This window comes from Pimephales promelas, chromosome 13 (assembly GCF_988280905.1).
Source record: "Pimephales promelas chromosome 13, fPimPro1.hap1.1, whole genome shotgun sequence".
NCBI lineage: Eukaryota > Metazoa > Chordata > Actinopteri > Cypriniformes > Leuciscidae > Pimephales > Pimephales promelas.
In genome coordinates, this window is record NC_142781.1 from 5,533,044 (window position 1) to 5,549,069 (window position 16,026).

Below are 16,026 nucleotides of genomic sequence, written 5' to 3' on the forward strand. Positions count from 1 at the left end.
GACAGAGCAGTTTACGGTGCACGCAGCACGCGACAGAGCTGTCCGTTAAAGAGTATGTCCCAAAGCTTGCCTTCTCTTTTGCTACACACTCAAAAGTATGTACTTTTTCCTCACAAAAAGAGTACATATTTTAGGGCGTAGTATAAGTAAGCAAATTGGGACGCAGCAACTATTTAATCTATTCTTTCAAAAACAAGGCAAGGATATTGGCTACTTTTTTGTACTTCTACCTTAACATGGTATCACGTGGAAGAATAATCAGATGCAAATGATATGAAGATGAGGATATGCATATTTAAACAATGCGTTGTAATCTCCATATATGGTTATTTCGGGGAGGAGACGCACATGCGCACAATCTTCGGCTAGACCATTTCACAAGATGTAAACAACACTGGTCCAGAAGCACTTCCTGTTTCAGTTTGTAACTGTTTTCTTTATTTCACATGTAAAGAAAACATCTTAAAGATGTTTGTTTAACTTTTTGATTCAGTTTTAAATGTTCTGTTGGTTGTATTTTATCCCAGCTTTTATGTAGTGTTAAAAAACTGAAACAGGAAGTGCTTCTGGACCAGTGTTGTTTACATCTTGTGAAATGGTCTATAAAGTGAATTCTGCACAGGTTCTGGCATATGAACAGAACAGGTTTATAAATCTGAATATTTTTTTGCATACGCCATTTTTGCCTTTCGGGCGCACGTACACTTTTAGTAACGATCCTACGCACAGTTTTATAAGTAAGACCCCAGGGGCCTCATGCATAAAACTTTGCGTAGATTTCATCCTTAAAGTGTGCGTACGCACATAAGGCAGAATTTGCGTACGCACAAAAGTTTTCAGATTTATAAAACCGTTCGTACGCCAGAACCTGCGCAGAATTCACTTTATAAATCCCAGTCAGCGGGAGATTATGCGCACGTGCGTCTCCTCCCCGAAATAACCATATATGGAGATTACAACGCCTAGTTTTACTATGCATATCCTCATCTGCATATCATTTGCATATGATTATTCATCCACGTGATACCAAGTTTAACGGTACAAGACGTTAGGAAAATATGAAATGCGGATGTGCCGTCACATTATTAAACATTTTTTTTTTTGTAGCCAATATCCTTGCCTTGTTTTTGAATGAATAAATCAAATAGTGTTAAATACATTTCAGAGAAAGTTTTTCTCAATCTTTTCCACTGGCCAAATAGTATTTTTAATTGATTTATTTATATTTTAATGGATAATGGAAGAGATTTTAATGGAAGAGATAGACATGGTTGTGCATTATTTGCACGAAACAGTTTTCTCAGACAATCTCTAGTTAAAACATTAAAACACAGCATGCCAGAAGAAAAGTGTTCAAAAGCAATGCATCCACAACAAATAGGTCTATTTCTATTTATTGAATATATATATATATATATATATATATATATTGTAACTTCTCAGTAATGATTTCATGTAGTTTAAGAGTTTAACTCCATTAATGAGAATGGCATATTTAATCTAAATGTTTATATTAGAAGTAAAACATAGTACCATTCTTTTATTTATTTAAACTGTTATTGTGAATATGGACTGTATTTATGATTTGGACTCATAATGAAGATTTACGGTTTTACTCCATCTGCCGTTAGATTATAGGCTATATGTGCGTCAGTTTCACCAAACGGCCCAACGCGCGTGCTGGCGCGGTCATTTAAGAAGGGATGGATGTTTGCTTCAAGTGATGATAGGTTTGTGAAATTATATTTGTATTATCTTTCTGTAGATGTATAATTTTCTTTAGATTCTCTGTCTAATAGTAAGCAAAAAGACATTTGACTCCAGCTCACCATCGGTGTCGCCAAAACCCATACTCTTCTAAAAGAGTGCGTACGCACGGTCAAGAGCATCCTTACGGTGCGCACTTATTTACGCCAAGTTTATTTTTTATAAATCCCGATGTGCACGTGGAAAAATGCGTACGCATATTTCTATGCCCATTTTGTGCGTACGCAACGTTTATACATGAGGCCCCTGATCTGTTGCTTCTCTACTTTGGATGAAAAAGTTCACTACACTTCACACGTCTGACCTGCTGAGGTCCGATTACGATGTTTACGAAAGATGGTGCTTTGAAAAGATTTATACTTAAATGTTGTGAATCAACTGAAATAATGTAAACTAGATATTCATAAAGAAGCAGGCCTAATTTGTGACACATAATATTCTTGTATTAGACAGTACCAAGGCAAATGTGCACTCTTGAACGGCAAATAGCAGAACATTGGAAACTGAATTCTATTCTGTTGTAATCACAAAGTTTGCTTGGATACTGATTTAAAAAAAAAAAAAAAAAATGCATTCATTCCCATTGGAAAACTGAACCGTTCTGCATTTGATCCTCTAGGCACATTAGAGTAAATCAAAGATGAACACATGAACTTTATTTCACAGATGGTGCAAAATTGAAATCCGATGCACTAACAATAAATGAGAGGCAAAACTCAAAAGGCATTAAAAAAAAAGAAAGAAAAGCCTAGCTTATGTACACTTCAATACAAATTAAAAAAACAAAAAAAAAAATGTTTTTTTTAATAGTTCGCATCATCAAAACTATAAGAAATAACGGCAGAGTTGTCCAGCAGCGAACAATCACACAAGGCCCTGATTGGCTTTTAGTGTTTATAAGTCATGTGATGGTAGAAGCGTAGCAGCGTGGGCGGAGCTCAGGAGCTGATTGGAGGGATGAGGTCAGCTGACTCTAACGTGTCCTCGGCGTCCGGGTGTGTCTCGCTCTCCAGACTGAGCTGCTGCTGAGTCTGGATCTTCAGAATCAGCTCCTTGATCTCTTCCCGCTTGGTTTTCATCCTTTGCTGGGGAAACCAATCCAACAGATTCATCGGCAGATCAAAGCTGGGAAGAGGATTCTTTGAAAGAAAAAGAAAAATTGATTGTTGCATTAGTCTCAAACGTAAACTAGTCAATTCATTATGGATATGAGGGTCACTGTAATGTGTATTTCTGTTTCGACACTCTTTCATTGCATCCTGAAGCAACTTTAATAACATAAGGCAGTGTACGCGGGGAATCACAGGTACTAGCATCATGACACTGTTGAAGGGCTGCAACGTGATAACCGATTATCCAAATAGACTACCTCTTTAAATAATCAGATTTATAATAAATATTAATTTCAGAGTTTTTAATTGTCCTCCAAATGATGAGTAATTTGAAAACAAATGAAACTGTGCATAAGTCATTCTGAAGACACATCACCAACATACACTCACCGGCCACTTTATTAGGTACCCCATGCTAGTAACGGGTTGGACCCCCTTTTGCCTTCAGAACTGCCTCAATTCTTCGTGGCATAGATTCAACAAGGTGCTGGAAGCATTCCTCAGGGAGTTTGGTCCATATTGACATGATGGCATCACACAGTTGCCGCAGATTTGTCGGCTGCACATCCATGATACGAATCTCCCGTTCCACCACATCCCAAAGATGCTCTATTGGATTGAGATCTGGTGACTGTGGAGGCCATTTGAGTACAGCGAACTCATTGTCATGTTCAAGAAACCAGTCTGAGATGATTCCAGCTTTATGACATGGCGCATTATCCTGCTGAAAGTAGCCATCAGAAGTTGGGTACATTGTGGTCATAAAGGGATGGACATGGTCAGCAACAATACTCAGGTAGGCTGTGGCGTTGCAACGATGCTCAATTGGTACCAAGGGGCCCAAAGAGTGCCAAGAAAATATTCCCCACACCATGACACCACCACCACCACCAGCCTGAACCGTTGATACAAGGCAGGATGGATCCATGCTTTCATGTTGTAGACGCCAAATTCTGACCCTACCATCCGAATGTCGCAGCAGAAATCGAGACTCATCAGACCAGGCAACGTTTTTCCAATCTTCTATTGTCCAATTTCGATGAGCTTGTGCAAATTGTAGCCTCAGTTTCCTGTTCTTAGCTGAAAGGAGTGGCACCCGGTGTGGTCTTCTGCTGCTGTAGCCCATCTGCCTCAAAGTTTGACGTACTGTGCGTTCAGAGATGCTCTTCTGCCCACCTTGGTTGTAACGGGTGGTTATTTGAGTCACTGTTGCCCTTCTATCAGCTCGAACCAGTCTGGCCACTCTCCTCTGACCTCTGGCATCAACAAGGCATTTCCGCCCACAGAACTGCCGCTCACTGGATGTTTTTTCTTTTTCGGACCATTCTCTGTAAACCCTAGAGATGGTTGTGCGTGAAAATCCCAGTAGATTAGCAGTTTCTGAAATACTCAGACCAGCCCTTCTGGCACCAACAATCATGCCACGTTCAAAGTCACTCAAATCACCTTTCTTCCCCATACTGATGCTCGGTTTGAACTGCAGGAGATTGTCTTGACCATGTCTACATGCCTAAATGCACTGAGTTGCCGCCATGTGATTGGCTGCTTAGAAATTAAGTGTTAACGAGCAGTTGGACAGGTGTACCTAATAAAGTGGCCGGTGAGTGTATATTTACACATATATAACTCTAGAGAGTTTGCAGTTCAAGATGCTTAATTACTCGGACTGTTATTAATATGGATATATATATATATATATATATATATATATATATGTGTGTGTGTGTGTGTGTGGTATAACAACTTATTTTCACAATTAAAGTGAAGCTACAAGTCTCGTTTTTAGAAAAGGCTGAAAAGATGCTAATAACATTTTTTTTTTTTTTTTTTTTTTGCCCTGTAAACACCAATTATTATCGGTAGTACCAGTCTGTTAACTAACATACAGCGAATGACAGATGCTGGTGGTGGGGCTTTAGAGCTCCCATAATGCTTTTGGCATCAAGCTACATAATAGAATTCAAAAGATTCATTAAAACAAGCATATCACGTCCACAAATGGAGGGAAAATGGCAGACTAAAAGTACAGATACACCACTTGAAATGTATTTAAGTATTTTCAAAATTGTGTACTTGAAGTAAAATTTTGGTTAAAAACTACTTCATCAACATGAGTGTTTGTAATTCGTTACTCTAAACCCCTGGAGCTTGGTTATTCAGAGTTTCTTATACAAATATGTCATTAAATGTCTACAAATGTATAAAACGGATCTGAGATCAGGGGAAAAGTAAAACCGTACAGACTAGTGTTGTCACGGTACCAAAATTTCAGTATTCGGTACCGATACCAGTTAAAATTCACGGTTCTCGGTACCAATTTCGGTACCAAAGCTTAGTTTAAATTTACATATATTTAAGTGTTTATCACGGTTACAAGTATGGAAACTGTACATTTGTATTATAAACACTTTAGAAAAAGATTAGATAAAATGACCTAAAATAAACAATAGTATGCACTAACACATTTTTAAAGTTGTTTGTAAAGTTTTAATCCATTATTTATTTGATGCACAATGAATTAAGTGAACAAACATGAACAATCAGGTGTTTGTAATAAATAACATTTTCAAACATTAATTAATGTTGTAAAAATATATTGTTCACTCAATGTGTTGATAACTAAGTAATGTTTATGAATGGTATCTTTGTAGCATTACCATAAAACATGTTTTATTTGACTTGACTGTCCTTTTATTAATCTAAAACTGCATTCATATTTAATTTTAAAAAGGCTTTTTAAACCTGCTGAGTTATAAAGGCAAGAATACGCCTAGAACTGGCACTGACATTAAATGACAATACTAATACCAGTAGCCTACTCTGGTGTCGGGTGGATACTACTGTGCTCATGTACTCGTAAAACTACCCCGAAAGCACTTTAGAGGCCGTTCACATATCGCGCGTGTTTTTTAATTATATTTTTGCGCGTGCTTATTTTTTCCAAAGCGCTTGCTCTCACGCGGCGTCTGTCGTCAGTGGTGGAATGTAACGAAGTACAAAATACTTCGTTACTTTACTTAAGTACATTTTTCACGTATTTTTACTTTACTTAAGTAGAATAAATGGTGCCTACTTTTTACTTTTACTTCGTTACATTTTGCAGCAATTATTATACTTTCTACTCCACTACATTTCTACAACTTCTGTTACATTTTCTGATCAGTTTTTCTCCCCTGCCAAAACGTAATCTGACCATCCGTTCATTGCACGTTTGTCTCACCAGTGACGTTTGGTTGCCATAGATACAGTATATCAACCCGGTCACACTAAATGCGTCTCACACGCAGTGTGTTTATCATGCAACTTATACGCGAAAATTTGTTTTTACGTGCATAGGAAACACACCGTGTGTAATATATGTTTGGTTTGGTTAGGATTATGGCAAGCCAAGAGGTTCAGAATTACACCATAAATGAATCGCGTTTACTGCCAAACATAGTTATAAACATATAGTAAGGATAAGCACGATATTGCCTAATTGCAAGCTTGTTTCAGAAATGGTGACATTTTTTTTCCATCATTATTGAACATCATTATAGGAGTAGGCTATTAGGTTGAATGAGTTAGAATTAAATGTTTTATTAATCATTAGAAAATAGTCATTAAGAGAATCAATTGTTATGCAAGTACTTTTACTTTTAATACTTAAAGTACATTTAAAATAAAGTACTTTTTACTTTTTACTTAAGTATGGTTGTCATTGTGTTACTTCTACTTTTACTAAAGTAAATATTTATCTGGGTATTTGTACTTTTACTTAAGTACTGAGATTCAGTACTTCCTCCACCACTGTCTGTCGTTGCTATGCAACGCCAACGAGTTTTTATTAGGAGCGCGCTTGAATCACGCCTATATTTGAAATTGCGAATTTGCATGTAATCGGCCTCTTATGGCAACGTGACATTAGCCTAATCCAAAATATTTCCATATGTGGCTCTTTCCTCCTTTCGTTTCAACAAGTGGATTCAGAGAGAGAGAGAGCCATATCAGCGTTATGAAGAGGACGCAACTGTGCACGTTTCAGACATCGCGTCTAGAACAGAACTGGATTAACCTGGTACTCGGTACCTAGAAAAGCTGGTACCGTAACATTTTTTTTTTTTAGTACCGACTTGGTACCGAAGTACCGAGTTTTTTGACAACACTAGTACAGACACGGGTTCATGATTTCACAGGGATCATCGCCCCTAGTGGTGAACCAATGTAATCTCGGCCACAAAGCCTTGTTAACTGAAATCACGTGATTTCAGCCATTTGATCATGAGCGGGGTTCCAGACTGCGACCATTTTTTGAGAGTGTGCGAGTTAAAATGTTATGTGGTCGCATTTGTGTGTGCGCATGGTTGTGTACTCACTGATCCAACGCCGATCCAAGTGCGCTGGTGAGATGTGAATAAGGTGATAAGGTGAGCGCGAACAGTAGGCTACGTGTACATACTGAAGAGAAGAAAACGGTTCGTGTTTGTGTTTCTTCCGGAAACAACGGATCATATGAGATTCTGGACAGTTCAGCGCACTTGGATCTGCGTTCGTAGATCGACTGGTAGAGACTACTTTTCAAAGATGGCTTCTTCCTGTATTCGCGAAGTTGACTGTGTGTATAAAATATCTGCTTATTAAACTGTATGGACACTGACAAAGCTCTCAATGCTTCGGTTTAAATGTAGGGACCCTTATTATGCTGTCGTGTTAGTGTGGGGCTATTTTGAGCCTTTTTAGTGGTAATAACAAGCGATTTTTATTTGTCATTACTCTATGCCCTATATACTAGCGTTATACTAGCATTATAGGCTAAACTGTTTTTAGAGATAAAACTATTTACATTCGGCAATCATGAAAACAAATCTCAGATAACGGTTGACTAGGTAGCAATGTGTAATTAGACCAAAGGTTCATTTTGCGCCGGAGTTCTCCTTTAGACTTGCTTTAGTTTTGACGTATTCTCACGTTAGGACTATTGTCCCGCAGGAGCTCTGTTCATGTAACCGCATTATTCACTGGTGTAAATATACAAAACTGGCAGATGTTTTCTGGGCACAGCACACAATCAAATTAGTTGATTATTTTAAGTCAATGCTGGTCCGCATTCTGATCACAGTTACAGGTTCCTTTAACCCTCTGGGGTTGTTCGTTTCATAGTCACACTCGGGGTGTTCGGGTCCAAAATGAACCCAAAGGGCGGGATTCATATTTAAAAAAAAAAATCATGATTTTTTTTTTTACTCGTTTTTTTATAATATTTTTTCTTTTCTTTTTTGGTGTTTTGAGAAAATTTCAAAAATATATATATTTTTTTTTATAATTAGTATTAATGCAATAATTATGACAAAATTTCCCCCCATTGAATATAATAGAAAAAATATTTTAAAAAATATATTTTTTTTAAATTTTTTTTAAAGCTGTATTTCATTTTAGAGTCAAGCCTAGGCCTCATAAAAGCAATTTTTGAAATGAGATGGATGCCATCTGGTGGACAAACTGAGCATTTTAAATAATGCAAAACACATGTATAATCTGAATCTTTTGGTGTGTTTGTGTATAAAAGTGTGTTTGTGCGTGTGTGTGTGTGTGTCTGGATGTGTCTGTTTTGCACTCTTGATGTTTTATAGATGCACCCCTTCACTGTTGTGTGCTTTTTTTCAAGATCGTGGCTGATTTATAGATTGTACGCACAAAAAAACTCAGTATTTTCACATTTTTGCCAATTTCCCATTCATTTTCCATGCAGGTCCATTTGGACCCGAACACCCCAAGTGTGACTATTTTTTTTACAACCACTTAGACTATTCACATCCTGTCCCCAATTTTTTTGGGTGTTCAAATACCAAATACCAACAAAGTCACCAAATTTCGGACCATTCCGAGGGAACTGTAATTTAAAAAAAAAAATTATTTAAATTCTTCGGGTCCATTTGGGCCGAACAACCCCAGAGGGTTAATGATGCTTTTATAGTACTTTAGTACAAAAAAATACACTTTTTTTTACCAAATGTCAAGATAAAAAAAAAGAAAAAAGGTCTCTTTTTCCACAGCCCATTAGACAGCTCGCAAAAGTCCTGGTTATCTGACACTTTTCCCTATTTAATATTAAATCCTGGAAACATTGTGATGTCATTTGTCTGGGGTGCGTGTGAATTATACGAGTAAACAGGTGTCTCACCTCGAAGAAGCTCTCCACGTACTGCAGCACGTAGACTCCACAGTCACTGAAGTTATCCTGCTGGGGCACACGAGGACTCGAGCCCTTCATCACCTCTTTCCCGAAACTCCTCTGGGAGCCCTTCTTCACCTCCCACTCCACCTCTAGATACCTACATGAACACACACACACAATACTCACACCAAGATAACCCAGAACTCAAGGCCACTCGTGTTATTGTTGAAAGACTCGAGCGGATGCTCCCCGATTCCCACAGGACAAAACACTTTTCTTTCAATATTATATGCAAAATCATCTGGTGATCATGAACTTATTTTCAAGTAGTAACTCACTGGCGCAGCGTTTTCACCACAGTCGAGCGTGTGGGTCCACGCAGGGAGTCCATGATCAGAATACAAGGCCTGAGGATTTCAAGAACATGACAATGAGTGCGGAAACATTTACACAACCAAATTTAATATTAACATAAAAAAAAAAAAATCATACCAAATACTTCTGAAAACCAAAATTCACTAATAATTTTTCAATGGTAGTGAAAATATGAAATGAAAACCCTTCAGTAAATGAATGACAGTAGTGTTAATTTTACCAGCTATTTTATTTTTATTCCTGAGTCAAAAGTACTTTATAGTGATCACATTTAGTCAATCTTGTTCTTCTTTTGTTTAGTTAGTAAAAACCTTAAAGTCCCTGTAAAGGCAATTCTACAAAAAAATTCTAAACACATTATAAATGTTACAAATGTATTGCTAAAAAATATTATAAAGACTGTGAATTGTGATTGTTACAGAAATAAATCAGTTTTTGAAGAAATTTCACAAGATATGAGGCATCGTTTTAAGTGCTCGTGGCTAGAGTCTCTCCTCTTTTTTTTCTCCGCGATACGAGACCAATTATTTTGATGACTTATTGGAATATTGTGGAAAGAAAACACTGGATAATTTTATTCGCATCTGCATCCATTGAAATTCATGCTGTTTTGCTTAATTTCCCGGGTCAGAACGTCTGCATTTTGTAGTTGCAGCAGTGTATAGTGTAAATGCAAAAGTCGGATATGGGCAGTGGTGGAGGAAGTACTGAATCTCAGTACTTAAGTAAAAGTAAAAATAACCAGATAAATATTTACTTTAGTAAAAGTAGAAGTAACACAATGACAACCATACTTAAGTAAAAAGTACTTTATTTTAAATGTACTTTAAGTATTAAAAGTAAAAGTACTTGCATAACAATTGATTCTCTTAATGACTATTTTCTAATGATTAATAAAACATTTAATTCTAACTCATTCAACCTAATACTCCTATAATGATGTTCAATAATGATGGAAAAAAATTGTCACCATTTCTGAAACAAGCTTTAGGCAATATAAACAATGCTTATCCTTACTATATGTTAATAACTATGTTTGGCAGTAAACGCGATTAATTTATGGTGTCATTCTGAACCTCTTGGTTTCCCATAATCTTAACTAAACGTATATTACACACGGTGTGTTTCCTATCCACGTAAAAACAATTTTTCGCGTGTAAATTGCACGATTAACACACTGTGTGCGAGACGCATTTAGTTGATGTATCTATGGCAACCAAACGTCACTGGTGAGACAAACGTGCAACGAACGGACGGTCAGATTACGTTTTTTGCAGGGGAAAACTGATCAGAAAATGTAACGAAAATGTAACAGAAGTTTTAGAAATGTAGTGGAGTAGAAAGTAGAATAATTGCTGCAAAATGTAACGAAGTAAAAGTAAAAAGTATGCACTATTTATTCTACTTAAGTAAAGTAAAGATACGTGAGAAATGTATTTGTACTTCGTTACATTCCACCACTGGATATGGGTCACTTTTAAAAGACGATCAAAAAAAATCGGATATAGTCAGAAAATCGGATTTGGGCATCAAGACCTGCAGTGTAAATGCAGCCTAAGTCATTTTGTCATGCAGCATATAATAATAGTTAAGTCAATTATTTTGCAAAAAATTATAATTGCAACTTTTTTTGTCAATTAAGAAATGTATCAGATTGATTAAACTTTTCCCATTTAAACAACAGTAAAGAAACATGTTTGTATTGTCACAGATGTTACGTATGCAGGAAAAGGTTTGGACACCCCGTCGTAGATGATTGTACAGAAGTCCTCTTTTTTTTTGAGAAACAAATAAAGACACATTTTGGTTCATTTTTACCTATGTTTTCATCTCGTCTTTTTTTGTCAGCGATAACTGCATGTCGATATGACCACAGTTATCGTTTAATGACGCCATTGAAGAAAAGCTCGTCGGCCAACATTTTTTGTCATAGTTTTCTTTAACACAATTAACTACTGGGCAACTAATTCAAATAAGTTAAAGCACTGAAATTACTACTTGTAAATGAAAACTAAAACTGAACTAAAACCTACATTTTTATTATTTTTTTTTTAAATATTTACTATATATATATATATATATATATATATATATATATATATATATTAGGGGTGGGCTGTTATCGGCGTTAACGTGAGACTCTTGTCGGCCGATAAAAAAAATATCGCCGTTAATCTATTCTCACATTTGAGTTGGGAGCTGACTATATACCACGCAAGCTATGATGACTTTCACTTTGATATTTTAGTGCAGATGTAGTCGAATTGCACTGTAAGGGCCATTTAAAACCAATATATTGAAACGTCTGTTTATCCAGACATTAGGAAAATATCAGAGATGCATTTTATATTTAATATGAGGGAAATACACATCCGTAAAAGGGGTCGCACACCGAACGAGAAGCGCAGCGCCGCGCCACGTCTAGGGGGCTGTACCTGGCCACTTCATGCGTTTTCTCAGATCTGATTTATCAAAACGATTCAATTTACACCTAGTCACATACATGTGTTTTTGCAAAACGGATATAAATCCGATCTTCAATTCCCCCACGCTATATGCGGATTTAATGAAGTGCACGTCACCGAAAGCAACAGATATGAGCAGCATTTTGGCTAATTTCAAAATCAGCAAAGAAAGCAATAAGAGAGAGCGGCAACCTGGTAAGATCATTTAGTTTCTTTACTTTTAATGAAGATGGTAGTGTTAAGTGTCTGCGACTTACTTTCACTTTGATTTGTGATAGATTGCGGCGCTTGATAGGCGCTCAGCTGCTCATCTGAGGTGATGCGCGTCGCAGTAGCGCCGTCATATCTGACTAAAATAACATGACATATGGCCTATAACACGCTCTCACACTTTTTTTTTGCATTTTTGGGAGTATTACATTTACATATGTGGTTTCAACAACCAGATGCATTTACACATGTCCAGTTTCGTCTGGAATGTGGCCCAGACTACCTTCTGATGTGGTTTGAGTGATCGGAGTTTCGGAGGGCATTTACACCTGGTCTTTTCAAGATCGGATACAGGAAACGTATGAAGTGACTTCAGAGCATCCGTTAACTGAATTAATTGAGAATCTCACCTGAAAATCTAATAACATCAGCAATTGTCATTCAAGCAGCTGATTTCTGTATTATGCATTATATGCATTCATCAGATATTTCATCCCTCTCTATTTATTTGTATTGTAAGAAAAAGAGCTTCCCGGACACTACAAAATAATTCATTTCGTGTTACATAGAAGAAAAGTAGACCAAATGGGTTTAGAATTACACAAGAAAACCTTATGAAAAAAAAAAAAAAAAAAACTGATTTAGTTATTATTTCGTGCTGTTTAAAACTAGGGTTGACAATAGAATAAAATAATTATGATTACTCTCATTATTTATAATAATATGAACATTCCAGTGTTAAATCTTGTATAAAACATATTTAGACCTAATTACAAACTACCTGCAAGGTTATTTATTAGGGTATAGCACACGCCTTTGGTAGAATTCAAATGAGCCATTTTAATCGAGATTAATCTAGATTAAAAAAAAAAAAATCTATGCCCACCTCTAATATATATATATCGGCTACGTACTAACAAACTTTCCAAAAAAGCTGGCAAGCTTTCCTTTGACTGTTAGCGTTTTTAAGACGTTACGCTACCCATTGTTCCGGGTGTATTATTGACATGTAAAAGTCTAGACCCTGAATATAAGACAACCCCATTTTTTTTCAGATGCATTTACAAGAAAAAAAAAACACTGTCTCCTATTCGGAACAATACAGTAATATTATGTTCATGATAAGCGAGGATGATGAGCGCTCACTGTTTGCAGATGGTGGGTCTGGACGTCCACTCCGCTCTGTCAGAGCTCCCGGTGTCATCAACCAACGTGCCGTCATCGCTGCACTCATCCTGAAAACACAGATAACAAGCCACGCATACTATCAACGTGAGAGAACTCTTGGGTGAAGAAAAATAAACAGCAATGTTGGAATCTAAAATATGTTCATTACAATTTCTGTTAGTCAAAACATGTTACCAGCTGTGTGCATGAATAACCTTTTTACTTAAAACACACTAAGAGTGTCTTTTTGAGTGAGATGCCACACTCAAAAAGAGTTTACAGTCAGTAAGAGTTTGTAATTATTCTGAAAGATGTCTCTTATGCTCACTAAGGCCGCATTTATTTGATCAAAAACACAGTGAAAGCAGTAATATTGTGAAATATTTTATTATAATATATTCCTGTGATTTTCAGCATCATTACTCCAGTCTTCTGTGTCACATGATCCTTCAGAAATCACTCTAATATGATTTCTGAAGGTTATCAATGTTGAAAACAGTTTTTTGTGGAAACCCACATATATTTTTTTCATGACTTTCTGATGAATAGAAAATTCAAAAGAACAGCCTTTATTTGAAATATAAATCTTCTGTAACATCATAAATGTTGTTACTGTCACTTTTGATCTAATTTAATTTAATTTTCTTACTGCCCCCATTTTATCCAAACTGAAGTGAATTACCGGACATGAGCTCTGGTCATCAGAGTACTGGGAGTCGTCTGCTCTGTAACACTCGATTATTCTGTGTAAACCATCTGCAATAAAAGCCAAACAGAAGTCAAGCAGTGACACTCAGCCGCGACGGCCTACGCTGACTAGTGATGCGCGGGTCGTCTAATAACCCGCACACGGGTCGGCAAAGAAATCATCACTTTATTTGCGCGGCGGGTTGAGGCGCTTTATTAAAAGCAAAATGTAAAAAAAAAAAAAATCCATGTATGTTGGGTGCAATTTCCAGCCTGTATTAAATATTTGGCAATATTTATTTTCATATTTTACTAGGTTCTTTGATAAGGTTACAATACGAATGCCGTAGCAACGTAACTTGTGTGATTTCCCCAAACCTTTGGCGTCACATGACACGCCACGAAAGCGGCGCCAAGCAACTTCCGACGCCAGCCACGACAACAAGAGCGGAGAAATACAAGTGAAGATGGAAGACGAGGTGCGGGAGAAACTGAGGTCGGGAATTTACATAATTAAAAGAAAAATAAGTTCAGGCCGCTAAATCTAATGTGTGGGAGCGGTTCTCAGAAATAGCATCAGGAGGAGACGGTGTCGGCTACAACTCGTGTGAAAAATATACAAACACGAGAGCCACAAAACGGGCATTTCCGGCATGTCAAGACATGTTTGTGGGGGTCTAAGAAATAACAAATAGCTTAGCCTATTAGGTGAATACAAACGCTGCTTTGTAAAAGTTGAATATGTTTATTATTATCTTATTAATATGACCGGATTTATGGTTCATATTCATAATCTTCTGTTGCTGCCAGTTTACAGGGCACTTTCAGGCTGAAATAAAGGCAGTTTTCATTTACATTACAATGCCCAGTATGTCTATTTAAAGGAGTAGTTCACTTTTGAAAAAACTTTTGCTGATAATTTACTCACCCCCATGTCATCCAAGATGTCCATGTCATTCTTTCTTCAGTCGAAAAGAAATTAAGGTTTTTGATGAAAATATTCCAGGATTTTTCTCCATATAATGGACTTCAATGGGAACCAGACGGTCCGAGGTCCAAACGACAGTTAATAACAGTTTCAGATGCAGCTTCAAATGTCTTTAAACGACACCAGACGATGAATAAGGGTCTTATCATGCGAAACGATTAGGGTGACACTGGTGGCTTGTGTTGCCAGATTGGGTGTTTTTTTCGCTACATATTAAGCCGTGTTTACGTTGAGTTTTAGCCGGGCTTTTGCCTGGAAGGCTCTATAGAAATCTGGCACCCCATTGAACGAAGTTAAACTGAGAGAGCGTGCGTTCACAGACACCAGAATGAACGAGTTCACACGTTAATCAGGACAGGCAGTAAAACAATACGTTCATGAACGTGAACGAGTTCAGGCACAACGTTTGGCTGCCTGGGTCTCTCTCGAGGATATAGACTGACCGACTTTTCTTTTTTTTTTTTTTTTTTTGAGCAAGCATTGATTATGCGTGACACGGTCTCAATTTGCGGGACGCATGAATTGGGCTTCAAACGCTGTGCGCGCACGCGCTACGCGGGACGGGTGGTCACCCTAGAAACGATCGGTTATTTCAAAGCTTATTCCAAAAACGTAACTTTTCCAAGGACAAATGCTTGCCTTGCTCCATTCTGTGAGGCGCGTTTGCAACGTCACGTATTACGTAATTACGTTCAAAAGGTCACGGGCGACGTAGCCGGAAGTACAGAGTCAGTGTTTACAAGTTGAACGCATAGGTTGAACGTGCAAACTAACTCAGACGCCGTTTACAAAAAAGGAATTAAAAGGTAAAACAACGATGTCGGACGATTTGGATTCTGTACTTCTGGCTACGTCGCCCGTGACCTTTTGAACGTAATTACATATTACGTGACGTTGCAAACAAGCCTCACAGAACACAGCAAGGCAAGACCCTTATTCATCGTCTGGTGTCGTTTAAAGACATTTGAAGCTGCATCTGAAACTGTTATTAACTGTCTTTTGGACCTTGAACCGTTTGGTTCCCATTGAAGTCCATTATATGGAGAAAAATCCTGGAATGTTTTCATCAAAAAACTTAATTTCTTTTCGACTGAGGAAAGA

At 37.3% G+C, this 16,026-nt stretch overlaps 1 protein-coding gene across 5 annotated transcripts in view; it reads right to left on the minus strand.

Moving 5' to 3' along the window:
* Nucleotides 1-2,401: 2,401 nt before the first annotated feature.
* The window catches only part of senp6a (SUMO specific peptidase 6a), a 59,847-nt gene continuing 46,222 nt past the window's right edge, over nucleotides 2,402-16,026 (minus strand). For all 5 annotated transcript variants that reach the window (XM_089118369.1, XM_089118368.1, XM_039671537.2 and 2 more), the window contains 5 exons: nucleotides 13,933-14,006; nucleotides 13,230-13,318; nucleotides 9,372-9,440; nucleotides 9,040-9,190; nucleotides 2,402-2,906 (listed from right to left, as the gene is read on the minus strand). In XM_089118369.1, the coding sequence (XP_088974495.1) occupies nucleotides 2,706-2,906; nucleotides 9,040-9,190; nucleotides 9,372-9,440; nucleotides 13,230-13,318; nucleotides 13,933-14,006 (584 nt within the window). In that variant the 3' untranslated portion in view covers nucleotides 2,402-2,705. The remainder of the gene's footprint in view (nucleotides 2,907-9,039; nucleotides 9,191-9,371; nucleotides 9,441-13,229; nucleotides 13,319-13,932; nucleotides 14,007-16,026) is intronic.